This window comes from Rousettus aegyptiacus, unplaced genomic scaffold (assembly GCF_014176215.1).
Source record: "Rousettus aegyptiacus isolate mRouAeg1 unplaced genomic scaffold, mRouAeg1.p scaffold_m13_p_2, whole genome shotgun sequence".
In the NCBI taxonomy this organism is placed as follows: domain Eukaryota; kingdom Metazoa; phylum Chordata; class Mammalia; order Chiroptera; family Pteropodidae; genus Rousettus; species Rousettus aegyptiacus.
The window spans coordinates 26464165-26488352 of record NW_023416295.1 but is presented as its reverse complement, the minus strand read 5'-3'; the positions used below and the strand labels follow the sequence as shown (position 1 = coordinate 26488352).

At 36.0% G+C, this 24188-nt stretch overlaps 1 protein-coding gene and 1 pseudogene across 4 annotated transcripts in view; one reads left to right on the top strand and one right to left on the bottom strand.

The window, feature by feature from the left end:
• Window positions 1–23067, bottom strand: part of ALS2 (alsin Rho guanine nucleotide exchange factor ALS2) — a 61428-nt gene extending 38361 nt beyond the window's left edge. For 2 of the 4 annotated variants that reach the window (XM_016131107.2, XM_016131110.2), the window contains exons 1-7: window positions 22976–23067; window positions 13632–13710; window positions 12280–12434; window positions 8962–9896; window positions 5755–6112; window positions 2566–2734; window positions 1617–1713 (exon numbers count right to left, since the gene is read on the bottom strand). In XM_016131107.2, the coding sequence (XP_015986593.2) occupies window positions 1617–1713; window positions 2566–2734; window positions 5755–6112; window positions 8962–9896; window positions 12280–12434; window positions 13632–13651 (1734 nt within the window). In that variant the 5' untranslated portion in view covers window positions 13652–13710; window positions 22976–23067. Of the gene's footprint in view, window positions 1–1616; window positions 1714–2565; window positions 2735–5754; window positions 6113–8961; window positions 9897–12279; window positions 12435–13631; window positions 13711–14222; window positions 16834–22424; window positions 22923–22975 lie in introns of those variants that run through there. The other 2 variants (XM_016131109.2, XM_036236580.1) reach the window with 2 other exon arrangements.
• Window positions 4858–5453, top strand: LOC107503167 (annotated as a pseudogene).
• Window positions 23068–24188: the final 1121 nt, after the last annotated feature.

The following is a 24188-nucleotide window of genomic DNA, read 5'->3' as shown; positions in this document are numbered from 1 at the left end:
ACAAACATATCATCTTTACTTAATAATTTCTGGTTTTGATGTCATTTCCTTTTCTACTCACAAGGTTACTTTTAAATTAAATTTTTTAGAGTGACATTGGTTAATGAAATCCAGTAAGTTTCAGCTGTACATTTTAACAGTAAGATGTATATACATTTACATTGTGTTCACCTCCCATAGTTAGATTTCTTTCTGTCACCACATATTTGACTCCTTTTACCCCATCTACCTAAATTTGTTCTGTAACATATAAGGTTTTATTTTTTAACATCTACATCTTTAATTCATCAAGAAATAGAATATGTAAAATTATCTTATTTTCTTCTACAACCAAGAAGCCAGTAGTTCCAACAGTATTTACTGACTACTCAGTCTTATTTCCCTGACTGATTAAAATGTCCACTTTTATTATATACTATTATTCTCATTTATATTTGGGTCTATTTCTAGTCTCCAGATATATTTCTGTTTTCCTGATCAGAAATCTGTAGTCTTTAATATATTTTATATGGCTAATTTTTACCCTTCTCTTCTGTTCTTTTTCAGAATTTATGTGGTTCGCCATCTATGTTTACTCTCCTAGAATAATTTTGGGATAATTTTATCAAGTTGTAAATATTATATTGGAATATTTTGGGGATTGTATTGAATTTGCACTGTACTGATTTAATGATCTAGGGAAAAACAACATTTTTGCAACATTGATTCCTCTCATCTAAAAATAAAATCTCTATTTACAATTTTCTTTTATAACTTATTAGAAGAGTTCTTGAGTTTGTGTCATATGGGCTCTACATCTTTCCTGTTAAAAATATTCTTTTTTTCCTTAATACTTTTGTTGTAATTGTAAACAGCTTCTTTCTTGCTAAGTATGTTTTGCTTTACTTTATGTAGATAAGCTAGAAATTTTTATATGCTTATTCTGTAACTGACCACCTTCCTAATCTCTTCTTTTTAAGACTTTTGGATGATTTGTCATGTTAATAACAATAAGTTATTTTTATTTTCCTAATATTTATTTATGTGGACTATGTTAGTTTTGGGGCTAGCCTGCTATGTGAAATTTGAAATAAAATATTTAAAAGGTTTAGAATCCTTCACTGACTTTTTCTAAAATGATAAAAGGATTGATGAAGAATCATTATATGTATATACTTAAAAATAACTTAAAACAATTATTTTTATTAGGAGTGTTTATGTATATAGTCACGATTTTAAGTGATTCTGGAGGTCACTTTCAGGTCTTATAAATTTAAAAGAGAAAGATGCCTTTTGTTTTTTTAGTGTCTTATGGATTTTCTTTAGCAAAGAACATACAGAAATTCACCAATTACCTGGAAAATTTTGAGTTCTATTTTTCAATGAGACCACATTACACAAAAATTCTATGACTAGTATACCAGTATACCAGAGTTTAATTCAAACTCTATTATCATATGTGTGACTTTAGACAATTAAATAATTTCTCTAATTTCTCTCTTTCTTCATTCGTAAAATGAGAACAATGCAATGCAATGTAAAACACTGGAAAGGGCAAATGAGACATGATATTGTTGCCTGATAACATAGTAGATACTTAATAAATTAAGATCAGTTTTTAATAATTTGTCTCCTACCTGGGATTTTGCAGTAAGAGCAAGAGAATGGACACCACCTGCCTCCAGATGGATTACTTCTTTACCATCCAGGCATTTTACACACAGTGGTTGAAGCCTTCAAGACAAACATATACATACACACAAACTCAAAGTAAGAAGTATCCTCAGCAAGAATCATGATCTTTTTCAAATTATAGAATAAGTGCTTTCAAGTAAAAATAAACGTTTAAGAAGAAAATATTGAAATAAAAATGATAGATACATGTTCGATATAATTTTGGATGGTTTTAATCTATCAATCACTAATTAACCACCATAATTCAGAATCTGTTAAGAATCATCAAACTTAAATGATTTGCATGGCAGAGACACTACTTAGGACACAATAAATATAACCAGAGAGGGGAGTTGTCTTTTTTTTTTTTTAATGCCACGCCTGCCTACACTCTGCTAAGAAGAGATATAATATTAATTGTTTTTAGATAATCATTCCATTTACACATCTTCACAAATGTCTAATTTGTTAATATAAGAGCTCCTTGTAAAACAACAGTTTTTCCTTGAGGTAAGTGGACAGACATGCATGGTTTAGCATTGTGGTTATAGTTATTCTGGCAGCAGTAGAAAGACATTTTTCAAGTTAAAAAAATTGTTGGTTTTATAAGTTAAAAATCTGAACAATTCAAGTGTTCCAATAAAACACAGCCTTATCTCAAACACCCTTTTTTTGGTGTTCCAAGATGAATACACATCAAAGATGGGATGGAAACATACACTGTGGATACTTAAGTCCTTTATTGTTAAGAACAAATTCAAGTCTGAGAGTTGTTTTTTAAATCAGAGCTAATGGTACATAATAATTTTGAGTTAGAAGAGACCAGATTTCTTCTATGAGATAAAAAAATTTAGAGACCTTTGCAGGAGAGAGATTAGCCAATTCCTAACAGTAAACACTGGCAGCACTCACCTAGGCAAAACGTCGCCATGACCCAGCTGCCCGTCCTTCCCTTTCCCCCAGGACCACACCTCTGTTCTCAGAGAAGGCAGAAGCGCATCTGCTTCTCCACTGTACGTAGGGGTCAGAACCACTGTCCGTGTTTTCACTCGTGCAGCTTTTCTTAACAGCCTGGGGGAAACTGAAAACAAACCAGAGAAGAGGTAAGGAAGCAGATGGGTGGGGAAAAAGATACCATTTTGATAAACTGTTGATTTTCAAAGATATACACATGGTTTTGTGAAGCATATTCTACAGGTTCTCTGCAAAAATGGGGATTTAATAGCCAAATGAGTTTGGCAAATGCTACCTACTAAATTCTATCATCCCACTACTTGCCCTGTAGATTCACACATATATTAGTGTGCTACAGGGGCTGATAAGTCCTACAAGTTTAAATTTGTTTAACCCAGATTCCCTTCCAAACATTTGGCCATAGAATCCTTTTCTGTATAACATTTATGTCTGTGTGACATTCTGTAGAACTTGTATTCTAAAAATAAGCTTAACAAAATACTACACTAAAGCTGACAAATATTTTTCCCATTTCAAAGTAGAATTAAAAGATAAGCCTTTCCAAGTCAAGGTCTAAATTCAAATACTTTATAAATATTAGAATAAAGAACTTAATTCTCTGCAAGTTTCAAATCATTTTATAAAGAATTTAATCTTTCAAAGAATGCTGACATCTTTTATAGTGTTCAAAATTATGACAAAGGCACATAACACTATGTAAATCATGTATACTAATTTGGGGAGAGGACATGTTTTAAAGAAAATCATCAAATGTCACCAAATGTAGATTTAATCACTTGGTCATTTACTTGTGAGCTGCAAAAAAAGTGAACATCACTGGTTAAGATCAACAATTTTTCTGGTAAGTGTACTGTCCATTTGTACATACTGATACTCAAAGAATCCTACTTGAAGTTTCCTCAAAGATGTATTCCAGATAATTTAAAGAGAGAGAGGAAAAAAGAGTACATGCAAATGCAAATGATTTTTTCTAAAGATACTTTAAGTTACTAAGTAAAATTTAACCTAACGAAATAAGTCTGTCAGTAGGACTGCATATTTCATACGGTCTATTGACATGACAAAAATCAATATTCCACATTTGCGTTTCAAAGAGATCTCAAACACATTTATACTTAAAATGCTAGAGGATATTTAAGAATACTTTGGCATAAGATTTTCCTTCAGATTCAATACAATTCATGAGCTTCCTTTACACACACACACACGCACACGCACACAAATCAGGACTGAAGATTTTATTTGTATAGATGAAAATCTAGTGGGTGTGAGAATTAGGAGACAAGGTTACAGAAATGCTAACTGGCACAAGAAAGTGCAATGAGTAAGTAGAACAAATGTAGGAAACAGGCAAAGCAGAAAACGTAATTTTTATTATAGTTTAGGATTCATAACTTTAGAGCTCTGCACAAAATGGTGCAAACCAGAGACTGATAAACTATAGCCAGTGGATCAAATACAGTTCAGTGCTTGTTTCTGTAAATAAAATTTTATTGGAATGTAGCCTTGCTCATTCATTTATGTATTATCTTTGGCTGCTTTTAAGCAACAGCAGCAAAGTTGAATAGTTCTAACAGAGACTAAAATCATAAAATATCTCTTGTTAGCTTTTTACAGAAAAAGTTTGCCAATTCCTTGTCTAATCGTATACTCCTCAAACTTCAAAGTGCACACTGATCACCTGGGGATCCTGTTATAATGCATATTATGATTCGTTAGGTTTGGAGTAAAGCCTGAGATCCTGCATATCTAACACATTATTCCCAGATGCTGTTGAAGTTGCTGGTCTGCAGGACACATCTTGAGAAGTAGACATCTAGATGACTAAAAGTCCTAAACTAAGAAATGTAGAAGAACCAACTCTGTAATATTCTTAATACTACAAGATTTTATTGCTAACGGTTTCAGAAAATGAAATGTTCTCTTATTGAAGTTTAACTTTCTCTTTACTTTCAGGTCAAGCATGGTAATTCCTCACTTATCCAATGGTCACATCTGCAACTTCATCTATCCGGAGTATAGGTCTCAACTAGGAAATCAGGGAGGCCATTGCTACATTCTAGAACAACAAAATAAGATTCATCATAAGGTTCAAAAGCAGAAGCAGACATCATGGAAACGCTACGTTCTAAGGTCATTTCTAAAGCAGACAAGTCCGCGAGCGGCCAGGGTCACGCACCGGCCCGCCCGCCTCCTGCCGCCATCTTGGCTCCACGTGGCCCGCACGAAATGCCAGGGGAGGCTGCAGACACCGTCCCTGCTGCAGGGCAGGCTGTGACAGGGTCTGGAATAGAGTCTGACAGCGATGAATCAGTACCAGAGCTCGAGGAACAAGATTCTACACTGGCAACCGCACAAGCCCAGCTGGCGGCAGCTGAACTCAATGAAGAACCTCTCAGTACAGCAAAACACAGCTGGCATGAAAAGGAGGCATGACACCTATGTCCAGACTGGGCCTTTGACAGGTTACAGGGGTTACTAGGGTCACTACCCTGGAATCTAAGAATATCCTTTGTCATCACAAAACCAGATGTGTCTACCTGGTTTCGGATACCTACACTGTGTTGGGGGAAGCCAAGATGGGGAAGCAAAGCTAGCAGCTGCTGAGAAATTCAAAGTTAACGGTGAAGCTGTCTCAAACATTCAAGAAAACACACAGACTCCAACGGTACGAGAGCAAAGAGGAAGAGCTTTATGAAAAAGATGTGGATGTTAAGGACATAGAATTGGTCATGTCACAAGCAAATGTGTCCAGAGCAAAGGTAGTCCCAGCCCTGATGAACAGTAAGGATATTGTAAATGCTATTATAGAATTAACAATGTAACCATCTAAAAACAGCACCTTTTTTGGGGGGCGGGGGGGTCAAGAGTAACTGCGGCTTCCTTTGAAATTTGTAGGTTTTTATCATTAATAAAGGCTTTTCATGGGATTAAAAATTTTTTTTAAAAAAGCAAACATGTAACTTTCTTTTAAACCCAGCTATGATAACCAAAATCAAATTTTAACATTTGAATTATGTCAAATTTAGCAATTAGGAAAGCTAATTCACTATAATATAGCATGTGATGTTAGGAGCATCTTGGATTCAGCAAAAGTCAGTTCACAAAACCTGGCTGCATCCTTACCTTGTGACAACAATCCAGGGAGGGAGAGTCTTCGGCTGCCGCCTTCTGATTCCTCTTCTCTGATATCCACGAGACTTGAACTCTTCTTCCCTTGCATCGATTCCTGTTTAACCTGTTCTTCTCTGCTATCTTTCAGACCTTCTGGGCCTGTGGAACTACTGCCTGCTTGAGTTCCAGGTTCACAAGGGGCTGTACTATAAAAGTTCATAACTTTTTTAAGAGACAAGGCCCCAGCTTCATATGTAGCAGCCACTCTCACACCAACAGCAGATGCACAAGAGACCACTAGGCTGTTTAGGGCTGAGGTGCTTGTGGTTGGTGGGCTGTGAAGATTAGGAATTGCTTCTTCTATAAGAGGCTAAAATATATACACATAAAAAAGTATATAAAAATATAATCCCTTATACAAGTAATCAATAAAATAAAGTTTAACATCCATCCCTATTTGCAAATATAAGCACATAAAACAAAGGTCTCTTTATCTCCAACTTAAAGAGATGTCTTCTTGATCATGAAGTAAACATTGTATGGAAATGAGTACACAAAATATAGTTCCTCATCAAAAGTACTTCCTTTTGTTTGACTGTTGTATTTTTCCATGGTATTTAAAAACAAGCCCCAGTTGCTTTTACATAATTAAGTACAGTAAAATGAGAGGAGAAAATGTTATAAAAAATATAGTCTTTAATATGAAGTGCACTGTGACAGGCCTGGATAGAAGGTTGAAAAGATGAAAGTTTTATTATCACCTTTAGGAAAATTTACAAAGAATGCTACTAATAAATATCAGAAAAAATATTTTAAAAACAGGCTTTTCCTTAAAATGTTTTATAGATGGAAATTCATATTTTTCTTGAAAATGGAAATTTAGATACAGCATATATGGCAGAAAAAGAGTTATACCTCTGGCCTATCGGCCCCTAAATTATGCTCTTAAGTTCAAGTCTTTCTACTGTCTCATCAATGAGTTATTTTCCATGACCCCTGCAGGGAGTAGGTAAACTGAAGGATTACCTTTGCTCTACCTACCATAGAGAGTAAATGTGGTAGGTTAATAATTAAATGTTTGAAAGCAATGTTCTTAGTGTTTGTCATTTGTTGCTATATTAGAAAATCAAACTAAGTTTTCCAGTGAAAAATATCTTAGTGAAAAAAATCAGTTGAAATTTATTTTGAGCAGTCAAGCACCACTGTTTACTAAAAAGGAAAGTCATTAAATATACCTACTAAACACACATACATGGGTGTGCACGCAAAGCTTTTGGCTTATAAGCATAGGTCACCATAAACAATTTGCTTCTATATGCCCTATGGTCCCAAAGGGCATATATACATTGCTTAATTTATCCTGAACTAAAAACCAAACCAAAACATTTTTTTTTTAACACTGGCTTCTTATAGGAAATAATTCTTGTTGACTACTGCCTGACATGTAGTAGGTACTCTATATATTTGTTGAATTAAATATTAAATTCAGAAAAGCTATTTCTGTGCAAGTGAGTCTTTAATTAAAATTCAACAAAATAAAGGTACCGTATAAAACAAAATATAAATACAAAGACTGTAACTTCCTTGGTAATATAGTTTCAATGATAACTGGTTCAGAAAAACTAGCATTACTATTTCTATCCTTTGTTTACAAATGCTCACCATTGAACCAGTGATGGTATTTAGTAGTAACTACTTTAAGGGGTTCTTACCATTAGGTTAAAAAACGTCACAAAACTCTACCTTATATAAACGTTAAACTATTGTTCTAACTGGCTCTACTACTTATCTTTAATAATATATAAAATAAAAAATACATAACCAACAATTATGATGAAAGACACAATTTTAGGAATTCCAGTCTACCAATAATAAAATTCAATAGTGAGATATAGGCTTCATTGCCAAATATTTTGGTTTATTACACAAAAGATACTCTTTCAGTTATTACATCTGGCCAGAGGAGAAAAAACTTGTCCTAACTCATATAAATTCCAAATGAATTAGCTGTATGCTTGAGACTCTATTTGCAAAATTGAATTAAATTTAGTATAAACACACATTGCCAAAATTAGCATAGGTAACACAAACTTTAAATGTTTAACAAAACAAGTCCAAAGAAAAATGAGATTTCAATGATAACCTAAAATCAAATAAACTGTATACAAAAAACTTTTAACTTCCACTTAATAAATTAGAGGAATGATTTTTAAGAAGTCAAACTTTTTTATAAGCATGTACGAGTCTAGAAATTTTCTGCATGCATTCCTGTTATTTTTTGTTTTGTTTAGATTTTTTAAATACCTTTCTTCAAATGGTTTATTCTTAATTGTTTAAAACAATACATATCTACAAGGTTCAGTAGACTGTGAAAGAAAACCTTTTTAAAAACCCTAGCCATGTTTTCATTCTGACAAACAACAGGAATAAAAAATCAAAAGGCTATGTTGCTGCCATAACCTAAAAAAACATGCTTTATGATTAGATGTTTTTGCTTTGTTTTGTTTTCTTAGTGTTTTGGTAAAGAAAAATCAAAAGGCTTACCTTAAGAGTAAAAAAACCAATTACCCTTTTAGAACAATTCATTTTAAGCAGGGAGACAAACTTTATTGTTTGCTACTGGCAAATAACTTTTCCATTTACTACAAGTTTTAAGAATGAGAATAGTTTAAATAAGATGAAGAAAATATTAACCATGACCACCCCTCCAAATTAAGCCCACAGGTCTAACTGAAACAAATTTAAACAATATGTAATGCCAGTAAGGTTTTGTTTTTGTATTTTTTAATCTGACTATAATTAAAGGATCCACCACATAGCAACCTTCTCTGATAAAAAATGGACCTTTCTCTACAGAATCTGAAGAATGTACAAATACAGGTCAGAAGAATCTCTGAATATATAGTTCTAATTGTTTAAACCATTCAAAGGGCCACCAAAATTCAGTACCTTAGCCATGGGGGGAAAAGTACTAGGGGAAAAAAAATGGGATTGTGTTATTTATAAAACAAACCCAGCATGGTATCTTTCTACATCATAAAGAGTCAGAATTTGAAAATAAACAATAATTTTGAGTTAAGCTTACGTGATGAGACTGATTTATAGGCAAATTCAAAAAATAAAAGGTGCTAACAAACCTTAGGCATTTTCAAGTTTCTAACAAAAACTCAGATGATTCAATTCCAGAAACAGCTTTATATTATAAAATTTAGCAGGTACCTGAGATGGCACTGGCTTTTCACCATTCTCTGAGTTCTTTCTTACTGGGAGATCTGACAGTTTCTGCACGTATTCATTTACTGCCTGAGTGTCAGGGTACGATGGTGTATTTCTGGCAGAAGACATTTCAGTTTTTCCCATGTCTTGTTGGGAGGAAAGGGCATCGCTACTTGTGGTCTGACCATTTCCAACGTTAAGTTCGGTAGCTACAGGCAGAACATTTTCTACAGGAGTGTTCTCAAATACTTCTCCCTGGCTATGAAGGGTTTCTGTGGAGGGGCTGATGGCAGTGCTGGCCTGGTTTTCTGCCTGGGATTCTGACAGGGTCACACCCAATGGACAACAATGACTGTCTGATATAATCACATGGTCTTCTTTGTCAGTCATGGTAATTAAGAGCTGGCTGCACTGGTTGCATCTTTCTGGTACTGGCTTCAGATCCTGGGAAGGGAGACACTGTACGAGCGCTAAGCTGTGGAACGCACCGCAGGCAACCTGCAGCACTACGCGTCCAGCAAGATGTTCTACCTTTTGTGGCTTTGTAACTGGGAAGGTAGTGGTAATGAGACCCAACTGACAACCAGTGCCCCAAGCCCAAATCTCTCTGCTTATTGACAATGCCAGAGTGTGCTCCTCGCCACAAGCCAACTGCAAAATCCTGACTGCTAACAAAGGACTAGTTTCAGAATCAGAAATGCTGACAGGATTAGGTTCTGGAACATACTGCTGGTTAGCTACTGCACATTGGCCAGCAGAGTTTTCTCCCCACATATATACTTGGCCACTTTCTGTCACTGCTCCACTGTGGAAACTCCCAGCTGCCACAGTAACAACATATTGCCCAACAAGGGCATTTTCTAGAATGGGGCTACTTGGACAAATCTCTGCTGGTTCGCTTTTCCAGGGAAGAGTCCCAAAGCTGTAGACCACACCATCTGAAAGTTTAAAAAAAGAAGAGAGTTAGTGCAGTCACTAGAAATTTTATCAGCAAACTTAAATCCCCTCTAGGTTTAACAAAATAAGCCTTTTTTTTTTTTCAAAAGTAGAGTGTAGAGATTTAGTTCAAGCATATAATGCTCCAAATTTATCCATCTTTTAATAATGACAGATACTGCTCCTTTCCTTAAGCCTCATCCTACAAACTCTGGCATCGATCCACTACTAATGGCTACCATCATAGGCTATTAAGGGAGCAGATTCCAAGTGTTCAAAGAGACAAAATGATCATGCCAAGATAAAATAAGCAGAAGACAAAATAGACACATTTGCTAATATCTACAACATATGCTACTACTGAGTAAGTCAGAGCAGCAGAAAATTTATACAAGGGAATAAAAATATTAGATTCATTTTGGCCAAAATTAAGAAATTAGCTTTATACCTCCAGGTTGTCCAGAAAGCACCAGTGTTAATAAGACTTGGCTGTCTTCATGTTGTATGCCATGTTACACATAATTTTTAGATATTATATATATTATATAGTCATGCACCACATAACAACAAGAATACAGTCTGAGAAATGCATCGTTAGGCGATTCCGTCGCTGTGCGAACATCACAGAGTGCGTGCACTTACACAAACCTAGGTGGTATAAACCTACTACACACTAAGGCTATATGCTGTAGTCTACTGTTCTGTAGGGGAGGAGAAATAATTTCCCTCTACCCTTCTACGTTTTTTGTTGAAACATCCCTGTAATAAAGGACAGATTAACAAGAGAAAAACAAACAAAAGTTTAATATTAACATATACACCTCCTACATACATGGGAGAAACCCAGGAAAACTGGGTAACTTGCCAAGGCTGAAGCCGCCACCTTCACTACCATCTTCAGCTGAGGTTAAAACATGCTGGGAGTGGAGGGGAGTCTGTTATGGAGGCTACTAGGAAAAGCACTATAAACAAGGGTGAGGTTGTTATACAGATTTAAGTTATTGTCTTCTGCATTGATGAATTTCTAGAGACAGAATGAAGAAATAAGTACTATTCCTCCCCCCCCACACACACACAAAACAGTAATTGAGTTGATGATGGAAAAAAAAGCACACTTCATCTTCGGCCTATTATATATGGCAGATATATTTATATACTTACATTAACTCACCACAACATGTATGTAAAAAGAATATAACAGTGGCTAGATATACGCTTTTATTAGGAAATTTCTAGTTTGGACAAAGAGTACTAAGAAAATAAGTCGACTGGTTAAAATCTTTAAAACTTTTCTTCCCAAGTGATATAGCAATATACACTTGTATCAGCTCACCAACTCTTTCAATTGATATTATTCCACAAGGGAGAGCACTATTACAAAGAAATGGATATTTAGACACACCCCTTCGTTTAACCTGGAGTACCTCAAAAACAGTGAATCAATGAAGTGTCATCATTGAATATGAGCTATGGTCAAATTAAATAGAGAAAAGAAGCTTGAAAATTTCTAGCATTCAATCAGTACCATTTTTTCACCTAAAAAAGATAACACTGGACATCTTTTCTCCATTTTGAACTACATTTTTCTGTGAGATAAGATTTTCTTTTGCAACTTCAACACTAAAAATCAGAACAGTGGTAATAACCAGAACAGTGAAACTTAAACATGAGCAGTGATAACATATATTTTTAAAAGTCTTCCCTCAGTTGTCCCAACTTTTTAGGTATGATTATGGATATTTAAAGATTTTATGTTTCATAAAGGTTCTTAAATATTTACTGAAAGGCTAATAAAACAATAACAGTAACAGAATTCCACTTATATATGCCTGAGGACTATGTATTTTAAACTCATAGGCATGTATTGAATATAGTTCACATTTTCAAAATTAAGATTTTTCCAAATTCTGAACTCATTATTATTACATATTATAAGTTATATAATAATAAAAAAAAGATAGAAATCCATCTTAACCTCATAAAACCATCAAGGTCAGATTTAAGCTTTGCTTCCTAGAACTTGTCTTCTCTTAGTTCCTACAAGGAAAATACCAAAGCATTATTAGATACTTAATAAATGCTTACAGAGCAGAAATTTATAAATTAGTGAAGCTGATGGCCGTCCTAGCCCAAATCAAATTTGCCATGACTGAGTTGGTAAACTGCCATAAAAATTCTCTATATAAATTATAGCCTATGTGTCTGTCTGTTATATATTTACAGATTTTATTATATGTTTTTATGAGCTGCTATTTATATCTTAGAAAACTCTGCTGAAACAGTATAACCAAGCAACTTAAAAAGCAGGCTTTGAGGAAAAGGAGAGAGGTAGATGTGGCATTTGTTAGTTTCAGTTAGTATTTGTTAAGCCATTCTTTTCAATACCTTCAGTCAGAAGAACTCCATGTTTTGCTCCCAGGGCAGCTTGAAGAACAGTCTTTCCTCCCCAGCCTGACAATCTCTCTGGTGTTCCAGAACAGGATCCTGCCTGCCAGACATGGACCAGGCCTCTTTCTTTGGATCCCTCTGCCTCTGTTGAGCTACAAACATCAAGAAAAATCACTTGAATGTTCCTGTAATGCGGAGCTGTATCTTTTGTTCTTAATATCTTCATGATATTTGTACCTTTTACCAGCACATAGGGGACTGAGTCAGATAATTTAACTAGTACCTATTTTATGCCTTGGTCATGACACAGGAGTAGAGATAAAACAACTAGTTATACTAAAGGCTTGAAGAAAATCTAAACACACAAATTACTTATCTCTAAGGAGTAAACAGAAGCTGAGCTATTTTTTGAAATTTTATGATTTAGTAGCATGAAATTTCAAGATGTAACTTCTCAATACATTAACTCCTTGTTTAGATATTAAAATTATAGCATGTCCTAAGTTGAAGTCTTATTTAAATATTTCAGTTTTTAATGTAAAAAGTTATTTGATGAAAAAGAAGGAACAGGGCTCCATATTTCACTTTACACTGAGCTTAAGCTCTATAATTGCTATTTAAATTTTTAAGAACCAAATTTATAACAGGTGCCAGTAAAATCCTTCATGCTTACTCTTGTTCTAGCCAAAAATTTCTATCTGATTACTCTGGTTCATAGAACACAAAACACACAGCTGTGTAAAATGACTGTATCCCAATTGCCCCTCTAAGAAAAGGACATCTTAAGATACTCTGAGTTTCCTTTGTACAAAGTTTTCCTATGTGTCACCACTGATGGTCCATTGTTTTCGCATTCTTTTTTCTAGACAATGCCAATATTTTAATGAGATACAGAAACTTTTCTGGTTTTATTTAATAATATCTAGGAATTTCTCTACTTTTGTTAAATATTTCTCTAAATTGTAATTAGACATAACTATGGTTTCATGGCAGGGAAGCCACAAACTTAATCCTCCTATTAAAATATCAACCATGACTAGTTTTCTAAGGATAGAAGGTGATTAAAAATAAGACTATTTCTACAAATCTGAAATTATTTGTGAGAAAAATGGCTTCGAAAGTTTTAAAATAATGAAATGAAGACATTTTGTGCCTTTTATAAGAAAGGAACGAGCAACAAAGCTAATCAGCTTTATTTTAATATCTCTTCTTGCTTTACCAATTAACACAAATGTCACTGTTTCTACTTAATAACCATCAATGACAAAATTAAAGTGAATTGAAGCGACACAGATGGTGTTTGTAGTGTTTTCCTATAGCGATACAGGAGAAAGAAGAAACAATTTTACCTTCTCTTCTTTGAGTCCATCGGTCAGTGGGAGCACTCCATCACCAAATCATTTCCTCTTTGCAAAAGTATATAAAGACCTAAATGGCAAAACACAGGTAAGCACTAAGAGCAGTTAAAGAGCACTCTATTTTATCCCACAGATTTAAAAAAAAAAAAGGCAGCCCTCTAACAAGTGTACATTCACTGAGCAATAAATATGCAGAACTATTTAAACTATTTTGTACCCTGCCTGCCAAAGTGGACTGAGCCTGCCCACTGAGCTTATAAAAATGCCTGTTGACTATCATACGTAATGTCAAAGGAAGAAAAGACTAGCTACAATTAAGCTGTACTTGTCAGGCAACAGATTTTGTTGTTTTTTTATTATAAAGAAAGAAGTTCAATCTGAAAACTCAATGTGTTCAGTATTCGTTTCATAAACATTAAGGTTACTTTAAATGCTTCTGCAACACACGAACATTTAAATACCAATTAAGAAAGAATTTCTAAACTCTCTTCAGTAATGTATCGGATTCAAGTAGTTTTAATTTACATTTTTCAGTAATGCACACAAAAAATTATGTCATTAAAATATAAAGTTTCCACTTACTGGAACCAGCAGTATTTTCCCCAAATCAACCTCAATTCAAAACCATAATCCAAAGGGCTAGAAGAAAAAAGTTTGAATTTTAAAATAGCTGTTTTAAAATCAACCATTGAACAGAAAAAAGTTCTATGAAAAAAATTATGGTATAAGTATCACGACCTATCCATTCAGAAACTTGATGTTTTAAGAAAGAGAAAAATAAGCAGACAGCAATGCTCAATGCATTTCAACTAAGAAATTTACATTTTTAAAGGCACCAAAACTCATGAAAATAAAGGCAAGGAGGTTTTATTTGTGTGAACCATATAAATACTAGGACCAAATTTATGATTCTTCCACAGAAGGATATGGCATGGTCATGGTGCTCTGGAAACAGCCCATACCGGCAGGAGTGATGTAAGATCCATCTGTTTACTCCAGGTTGCCAGTGAGTTCTTACAGTTTCCCATCTGTGGATCTGGAGGAAATTACTCTCTACCTAATGTTAATTTTAGAAAGATTTTGAATCATCCAAAGTTGTACAAAGAGGACTATGTAAATAAAAGATATATTTGAATTGATTTAATAAATGCTGTTAATAGATATGATCAAGTGGCACTATGCTTTGTGTGTGATAGTATTAACTTTTAGTAAAATGTACAGTTCATGCTATACAGAGAAATTCTGAAGCCAGGACCAACTTGTGCTTATCTATCAGAGAGCAAGGAATAACTGTTCCCTTGATTAAAGTTAAACAATACTGAGCAGAAACCAGAGAACGACTCAGGGAGGGTGTGGAAGTGCATAAGCACACTTCACAACTGATTACCTACAGGTAAACTGAATCTTACCGCCTGACAATCAAAAATGTTGAGAATCTTTTGGTAAAGTGAATAAAACAGTCAATCTTTCTCCTCTTTTAGTGTATTATTTTTGAATACAGAGTTTTCTTAAAGGGGATTTCACCTTATACCATATGATTTCTCAACACCACTCATTTTTTTTCAAATCCAAACAAAATTAAAACTCTAAAAATTGTTTTGCAACTTTTTTTTTTTTTGTGACTTACTATATATGGTAGGCAGAATAGTGGTCTCAAAGATGCCCTCATCCTAATGCAAACAATCTATGATTATGTTAGGTTAGATGGCAAAGGGAAATTAAGGTTGCTAGTCAGCTGACCTTAAAATGGGGAGAGTATCCTGGTTATACAGGTGGACCCAATGTAATCACAAGAGTCTTTAAAAGTGGAAGAGGGAGGCAGAAAGAGATGTGATGATGGAAGCAGAGTCAGGAAGATGCTACGTTGCTGGCTTTCAAAATGGATGGTGGTGTGGGGGAGGCACAATAAAACGGGGCACGTGGATGGCTACAAGTTGGAAAAGGCAAGGAAAGGAATTCTCTCCTAGAGACTCCAGAAAAGTAATGCAGCTCTGCTGACACCTCGATTTTAGCCCAGGGAGACTTGTGAGACTTTTAACCTAAAGGTAAGATAATAAATTTGTGTTATTTCAAGGCACTAAGAGTGTAGCAATTTGTTACAGTAACAACAGAAAGCTAGTAACATACTACTTTATAGATTTATTTCTGTGTCAGTATTTATAGACCTATCTCATTTTGTTTTACTGGTTTTGAATGTTTGACTTCTTCCAAAACGATGTATCTGCCTGAAACTCAAAAATGGCAATGAGAAAAAAAAAAAGACTGCAAAGGATACATAACTAAAAAGGAATATTTCAGTTAAACATGGGAAACTTATAAGAAGTTTTACCTCACATACTTAAATGTAAGTGGCACTTACCAACTCCATTTACTCTAACATCCTTTCTCAATTATAGATCCATACAGAAAAAAAAAAATAAAAGAAAAAATTTTTTTCTAATATTTTTATAAGCCCCTCTGTAAGAAATCTGTAAGACTTTCCTCAACCATTTCAAATAGCATTTCAGTGCTTCATGTGTTTGTGACAAAATTGCCTAACCATGGGGCTTCCTATGTGGATATTTCTCCCCAGGTGAGCTTTAAGGTCTTAACTCTACATTCTTTTGGGGGACAGGATTTCTGTACTCTGCTCTGATATAGAAGCTGTGTGAGTTGTACAAAGAGTCAGAAAATATGGAAGTCAATTAAACTCTCGGATGGCCCTTTAATACAAAAAGTAAACCATGGTTCTGAATGAAATGACTCAACTTATAGATCCTATTAGATACAGACCCTTCTAATACATTTAACAGACAAATAAGCTATTTTGTACATGCAGAGGATATGGTTTTAACACCATGATCTGAGAGTGCCCTTAAAAAAATCTGGTCTAGAAGTCATGATTATTGTTAGAAAGAAAAACTGCAAACTATCTACAGGTCCATAATACCTTAACCAGAAATCCAATGTCCAAAAAACTCTTAAAACTAAAAGTTTTTTCATAACTCTTTTGGTGGAAAAATCTAATCTAGCCTGAACTCATCTGACAGCAAAACATGACCTGAACTAATGTGAGGTTATTTAGTTTTTACCCCTTTAGCGTGAAGTTCGTTACCAGTTACCAGCCCATGGCCTGTTAGGAACAGAGCCACACAGCAGAAGGTGAGCAGCAGGCTAGTGAGCAAAGCTTCATCTGTATTTGTAGTGGTCCCCCAGCGCTAGCATCACTGCCTCAGCTCCACCTCAGATCATCAGGCATTAGATTCTCATAGGAGCACTGGTGCCAAAAGGTTGGGGATCGCTGTTATATGTGATTTAAGTAACTTATTATAAAGATAAAAAAATCCTGCCTCAAAGGTTACAAGAAAGGGACCAAGAACTTGTATTCTAGAATAGCAACTGTCATTTTTAGTAGGGTCCTCAACTTTTAACTATATTATACTTCAATTAGTTTACTTTATGTACTTCTAACATTATTCATCTTGTAGAGTAGCGGTAAAGCAAACACTACCCTCAAGGCATAAGAAAGCTAACTTACATTTAGCATAGCTGGGTCCTTCTAGTTTTATTCTCCTGTCTCACTTACTAGTTTAAAATAGGTATGTTGATTAAAGTAGTAAACTAATAGCAATAATTGTAGTTAAAAAAAATGATATTAGGGTTTAGAATGACACGACATTAAGATAGGAAGACAATAAAAATAATAACAGAGAAGCAAACTATATCATAATGTCCTAAAAGGAATTTGGACATAGATTGAATCCAATATAAAATTACTACAGATTTCATGCCGTCATTTACACTCTGTTTTTAAGGTCTGAGCTGACTGCAATTTACTGCAATGTAGTAAACTGAAGTTTATACTATGAATGTGGTAAACAATAATTTAAGACACTGGTATTTTACACATGGTACATGCTTAATAAATGTTTGCTTTTAGAGGCTCAAGCAATAGTACACATAGATTAAGGAAATTTTTGACTCAAACACCTGACTTACAACTAAAAATACACTAACTGCTATTTCCTGAATATCCTCCCACCATTTAACAACCATTATTGAAGGTTGAGGAACACTCACCTTGCAGTGAAGCCTTGACAAACTAACCACCATCAAATGTCAAGGCCACTTCAAAACCCAGGCTTCTCAGCCTTAATTGCTCCACTGAAGGCATTGTCTGACACCACTATGGGAGCTGACTAGCCCCTTAAATCCTGACCTCAGGGACTGAGTAAACAAATGCACAGAATAAAGTCACTGGGCTGGCCTAAAAGTACTTATTATTTACAATGTTGTTATTAATGAGATAACACACTAAGTCATTGAATCAAAATATATTATAAACTAGAGGTCAGAAATTATGACTTATTTATCAGTATACTCTTGTACCCATAGCAACAACTAGGTACAAGCGAGCCTACATTTATTTGAGTACTCAGTGCAAGACAGCCCTTGAGCTTAAGTTCCAATCTACGGACTTCCAAATGGTATAGACTTCTAGTGCCTCTAATAAAAGTCAGTAGCACAAAAGGAAAATGTCATCTCATAACAGAAACTCTCATACATAATTTGCTATTGGTACTTCCTAACAATAAAGACACTTTTATTTCATGTCACTTAACAACTGCTAGACAACCCAGGAAAGAACAGTCCCTTTCTCCATAGTACATGGAGACAGTTTTTGGTGCAATCAGGAACAGCAAGGCTTCATAGCCTCTTTTTTATGGCCTGCTAATTTCACCTTGAAAATTACTAAAACTGCACTCTTCTGATTGTGAAAATCCTCTAAAGTGGATATTACCCACTGGGGGAAGGAGCAATAAATATGGTAAAATAAATGGCCAGAAATGCCCATTTAGCTTTTTGTACCCACTACATATTTTAAAAATGCATTTTTCCAGATTACTAAAATTCTCATGAAACATTTTGAGGGCTATTATAATACTAGCAATTGAATCTCAAATTCCTGGGTACTGTTATAATTCGTGCCTATTATTACATATTGAAATATAATCTCTGACATAATTTATTCCTTTACTATTTTCCTACTATTCTTTTATTAAAATGGCCACAATTATTTAAGGCAACATTACAGAAATGCAGTTCAAAGTATGTTGGCTTATTTTACCAATCAATAACATCTAGGGCTTAAGGTCATCAAGGGGCCACATAATGGAACAGGGAGTATACACGCCAAAAAGCACTGCTCTGGAGATACAAGTTTCACTTATTTGAACGTGCTAGTAACAGGTATTCTTGAATAGAAATGAAAATACTGTTTAACTCACAAGTATAAATACTGAGGTCATGTTAGAGATCAGCTATTAAATTTACTATTCAATAGTCAACTATTTAACACATTGTCACCATACTTACTTATTAATACCTGTAAAGAGAATTATTTTCTTTGAGCAATAACTAAGATACCTGCAGTCACAGAATAAACTCAGGTTTACCACATTATAATAAAATGTAACCAATACAAGCTTTAAAGTGTTAATGACCAGGTGATATCTCTGGTAATTTTATATCTGAGTCACTGTATCAATCTGCTGTTCAATACTTTGAGAGTTCATGATCAATATATGCCTGCATTTCCCAAGAGTCCCTAGAACTGAAATTCCCCTTCAGCCTTTTAGGAAATATTCCTCGTATCCTAAGAAAAGCATTTCCTAGAAGCATAAGGCAAACAGCAAAGTAAAATTGACTAAATAATTGGTCTGTCTCTCCTCCTTAGAAAAGCTTTACACTGTTGCACAGACACATTCTTTTCTTGTTGCAGGGAGAAAAAAATTATTTTCCCAGAGTCGACTACTTTAGGACTAGAAAGCAAAATAAAGCAATCATACTGGGAGAGAGCTCTAATTATAAACAAATATTTTAAAGTGTTAGTTTCACAAACTATCTTAATCATACATAAATTTGTAAGAACCAAAAAAGGAACAAATTCATGTATGCATCAGTTTTAACAGATATTAGCATATTTTCATATTTGCTTCGGTTCTATTTAAAATAGAAGAAAAAGTTATAGAGATCTGGGGGAACTCCACCCAAACTTTTCTTCTCCAGAGTTAGCCTCTATTCCTAAAGTTATTGTGTCTTATTCCCATGTATGTTCTTATACTTTTTGTACTTTCATTAGATACATATGTATCAACAATGTATGCTATTACTTTAAACCCCTACATAAATGCAACATAATGTACATATCTTTTGGCAAATTGCTTTTTTAACTCAATATTATGTACTCAAGAAATATCCATGTTCATAAACAGATCCAGTTCATACATTTTCACTAGGGGATAGTAGTCTACTGCAATAGTATGCCACATCAATAAATGCTCGATCCATTTCCTTACTAAAGTAAAGCTGGATTGTTATACTTTATTGCTATTTTAAGAACTGTTATAATTATCTTTGCTACATGTTGGCTTAGGCAATTGCCCCTAGTTAAGAATTCAGCTCAACAAAAAATATAGGTTTGAAAGCAAAGAACCCTAGAAAGAAAGTCATCGAGATGCCACCACATTCCTAATATGGAGGTCATGTGAACTGATGAACTATATGATGATTCAGATGAAAAATATTTAAATATGTGATAAGGAAACATGAGTTAATCAATTTGTGGAATTAATGAGATTAAAGCTGATCTTCTCTCTGACCATAAATTACTGGCAGCCAACTAAAACTCTACCAATGGCCCTAGTCTTTTTCTCACAGGAGTTGAGAGAACTGCACTTTTTTTTTTCCAAAAAAGATCTCTACAATAAAAGAGTAACTCCACAAGAGGCACCCCTCCAAAAGTACTCATTTGATGATTTAAATATTTTTGCTCTACCCACATGGCTCAATCAGTTCAGCTACTTTATCAGTCGTTCACACCTATTCTACCATTTCGTGATGCATGCAAACAACAAGACATAATGTAAAGACAGCACCAAAGCATGTCTAAAGAACTGGAACATGGAGACAGATAAATAAAGGCAATACTAAAAAGCACCAAGTCATAGTTTGTTGCTATTTTATTTGTGGTTACCATGCATTTTCTTAAGGACTGGATATCCTACAAAATCTACTACTCTCTTATTACTGGCTGAAATGTTTGGTCATCAATGGAGAAGAGTTAAAAGAAAAAATTTTTTTGATAAACTATAAGCAAAATCTGTATCCCTAATACAACTGGAATATGTAATATGTTTAATTCCATAAAGTTATAAAAAGAACTAAATGATTTAGAAGTCATTAAAATCCTTACAGCATTTCTCTGAGTGCCTGAGAAAGGGGCCCAAACTCCTACTACAACAGCACTGGCCCTCTTTTACATCAGTGCAAAGATCACCACTCTTTACATTCTTTCCAATTTTTCAACTCATAGCTTATCTAGTTTCATAATAATACAGAATTATAGATAGTTTTTACAAGTCAGTTATATTCTTTGGAAATACCTGTAGACTATACCCAACAATACTACATTAAACTCGTGTTTTTCATGAAAAGATAGACGATTAATAGTTGACTTTCCACCTAACCACATAAAAACTAAAATCAGGTCTCAGGGAAGTTCTTAATACACCTTTGTTTCTTCAACAGTCAAACTGTCCAAAGTAAGTGTTTCAAATCACAACCTAAATTGTGAAAGGCTGCAACTTGGAAAGAAGGGATTCCAGTTCACATTGCTTAAAACTATTTTAAAAAAATAAACTTATATAATGCCACTAAAATTTCCCCTCTAAAATTGTTTCGTACTTCATTTTCTTCACGATTATCTTTTCAAATGTTAATATTGTGAAACAGCTTTGAACTTTTCTTGCTATAACTATGAACCTTGAATCTGTCAATAATAGTCATAGTTTGCAAACTAAGTATTAAATTTAAACTAGGTGTAGGTTCCATCAGCATCTTTAACATATCGAAAATGCCCTTATGGAATACCAAAGTTACCAAAGACCAATCTGAAATCATATTTTCTCTAAGTCTATATATCATAAAATTATCTGGAAACTATCCCTTGGTTTTAAAAAATGAACTGTATTTCTTTTCTGAAAACATTCAGTTCTCTGTCCCACCATTTAGAAAAATATATCAATTTGGGGCATGATACAACAAAAGAAGATAAAATAATTATAAAATAGCTAATACATATTGAATATTTACCAGGCACTGTAATAAATGACACATGAACTATTAAATGAAAGTTAAGTAACTTTCCCCAAAGTCGAAGATGCGGAGTGCATGTGACTCCAGGTATGTCCAGATCCAAAGCCTAGGATTTTAGTCACTATGCTTATATTAATAAGATTAAAATATTGCAATTTACTGCAAAAGCAAATTTTCCACTGCTTTAAATTCGTTAAGTATTCATTAACTTAGAGGTCAAGTGGAGACTCCAAATCATTCACATTTATGATAATCTGAAAAAATATTGGACCAATAGGTTTGCTGAATGTAACTGTTCAGAATAAACACACGTCACACAATTGTAAAGCCTTTTAAAGTGGAGTCACAGCCACCAACAAATCTAAAAGGCACTAACTAGACTAAGGATCTTCATGTGTTCTACAGTTACTTCCTTTCCATCCTAAACCAGAACGAGAATACTGTGCTTGGAATATGACATTTAAGCCAGAGTGCTTTTCTTAGTCTCTTATCAAAGACCTAAACTGTAGTACAACACTTCTACCAACATACAGCTGCTGGTCTCCAAAGTAGCTCTATTAAGAGTACCAATACTAGTGTCAAGCAAGACCTTTGCCTCAACACAGCCCCTATGTTATTTTCCCGTCTTCGCATCTTACAAGAACTTACCACCCTCTGGTGGATCACTTGGCACACCAAAGGACTTGGTCAAACTACTAATTTTTAATATCAAAGTCATTTTCTTTTTCCGCAACCGCCTTTTCAAGCCACCAAAACCCTGGGTCCACTCTCCACTGCGATCCGCAGCCTGGGGCAAACACGCCTGGGGATCTCACCAAGGTTCACGGCCAGGGACCCGGGTTTATCTGCTCAGCGCCTGGAGTGAGCATTCAATAAATTCTCATGAATGAATGGGTGGAAGGCAGCGTGGCTGGAATCGGGAAGGGGGGCGTGAAGGAATTTCACGCGGCTAAGACCTCTGCAGTAGCGTCCAGTCTGCGGAGGGAGGAAAGAGGGCGAGTGGAAGAACCTGGGGTCGGAGCCACAGGGCCGTGTCGGTCGATGCTGGCTAGGGAATGCGCGGGCGCCGTCTCCGTGGGTCCCCGCGGCGCGCTCCCAGGCCTCGACCAGCGCCACTGCCTCTCTCCCAGACCCCGCCGCACACAGGAGGCCGCGGCGGGTCAGCCCCCCGAGTCGGCCCGGGACGCGCGCTCGCTCACCTGACGCTCCGGCCGCAGCACCGCGGTCTGTATCCGGCGCGAGCTTGCAGCCCGGCGTGTCGGCGAGATCAGCTGATTCACGTGGGGCGGGGCCCGCGGGCAGGGGCGGGGCCCCGGGGCAGCGAGCCGGCGGGCAGGCGGGCGGGGGCTGCTCCGAGGGAGGCGGGGTTAGGGTCGGATGGCGTCCGGTCCGGAACAAAATTACCCAAGAGGCATTGGGCCCTGCTGCTAACGTCCCCCGAAGTACTGCCCCCCTCCCTCAGAAGAGGGCGGAGCCACCAGGCCTGAAACTCACTTGGGCGGTGACGTAACGCGGAGTCGCTGGGGCCTAACTACCCCAGTGCTACCATGGTAACTGCTGGTGGAGCGAGTGGTGGGGAGCTGCAGTCATGTGTTACCACCTAGACCAGCGTGAGTCAGAAGGGTAATCTCTCTACTCTTGACAGCGAAAAGGCTAAAATATCTTCAAACTGCTTCTATGGACTGTACCCTAACAGTAGTCGCGTCTGCCCCCGCAAATGACGTCGTCGCCTCGCGGCACTGGTTGGCCCTAGTGTCCACACTGTTTTCACTACTTAGTTGCAACCCCAAAGGATAGAATAGGATAGGAAGAAATGAATTGGCCTCTCCTATGATTCCCACGAGGCTTCCCAAGATACAGCATGAGTAAAACCAGTTTGCTTGCCCAGCACACAGTCTCACGGCAGTGCTTGTCGCGGCCACAGCCCACCCCGACTCAGCTTGCACCCCAGTCCTCTCGTGAAGATTTTCCCTGGCTGCCATTCTTAGCGCACAGTATTTGCTCATTCTGCTGCTAGGCAGAATGCTATCGCTGAACCTTAAACTTGTATTCAGACCATCAGCTACAGATGTGCAGTCAGGGTCAGAAGTTCTTGGCCTAAGTGGTCTATGACATTCCCCAACACCCTCAATTCAATTGCTTCTTTGATTCTTTGACCTGCTGCAAAACTGTTATCTGCAACAATTTTACCAACCTTTTGCACCAGTGCTGGAAATCACCTAACTCTGGCTACTGACACTAGTGGAAACCCGAGTTGTCCAACTTCTTTAGGGATTCCCATGGGCCCAGGCGATCTTGCTACGCCTAAAACGGCCCTAAAGGCTACTCAGAATTTCTCCTATTCCCAGTCCCCTGCTGTCCATTCCCAGCCTGCACACACTCCTAACTTCTTTCCGACTTCTACCCACCCCA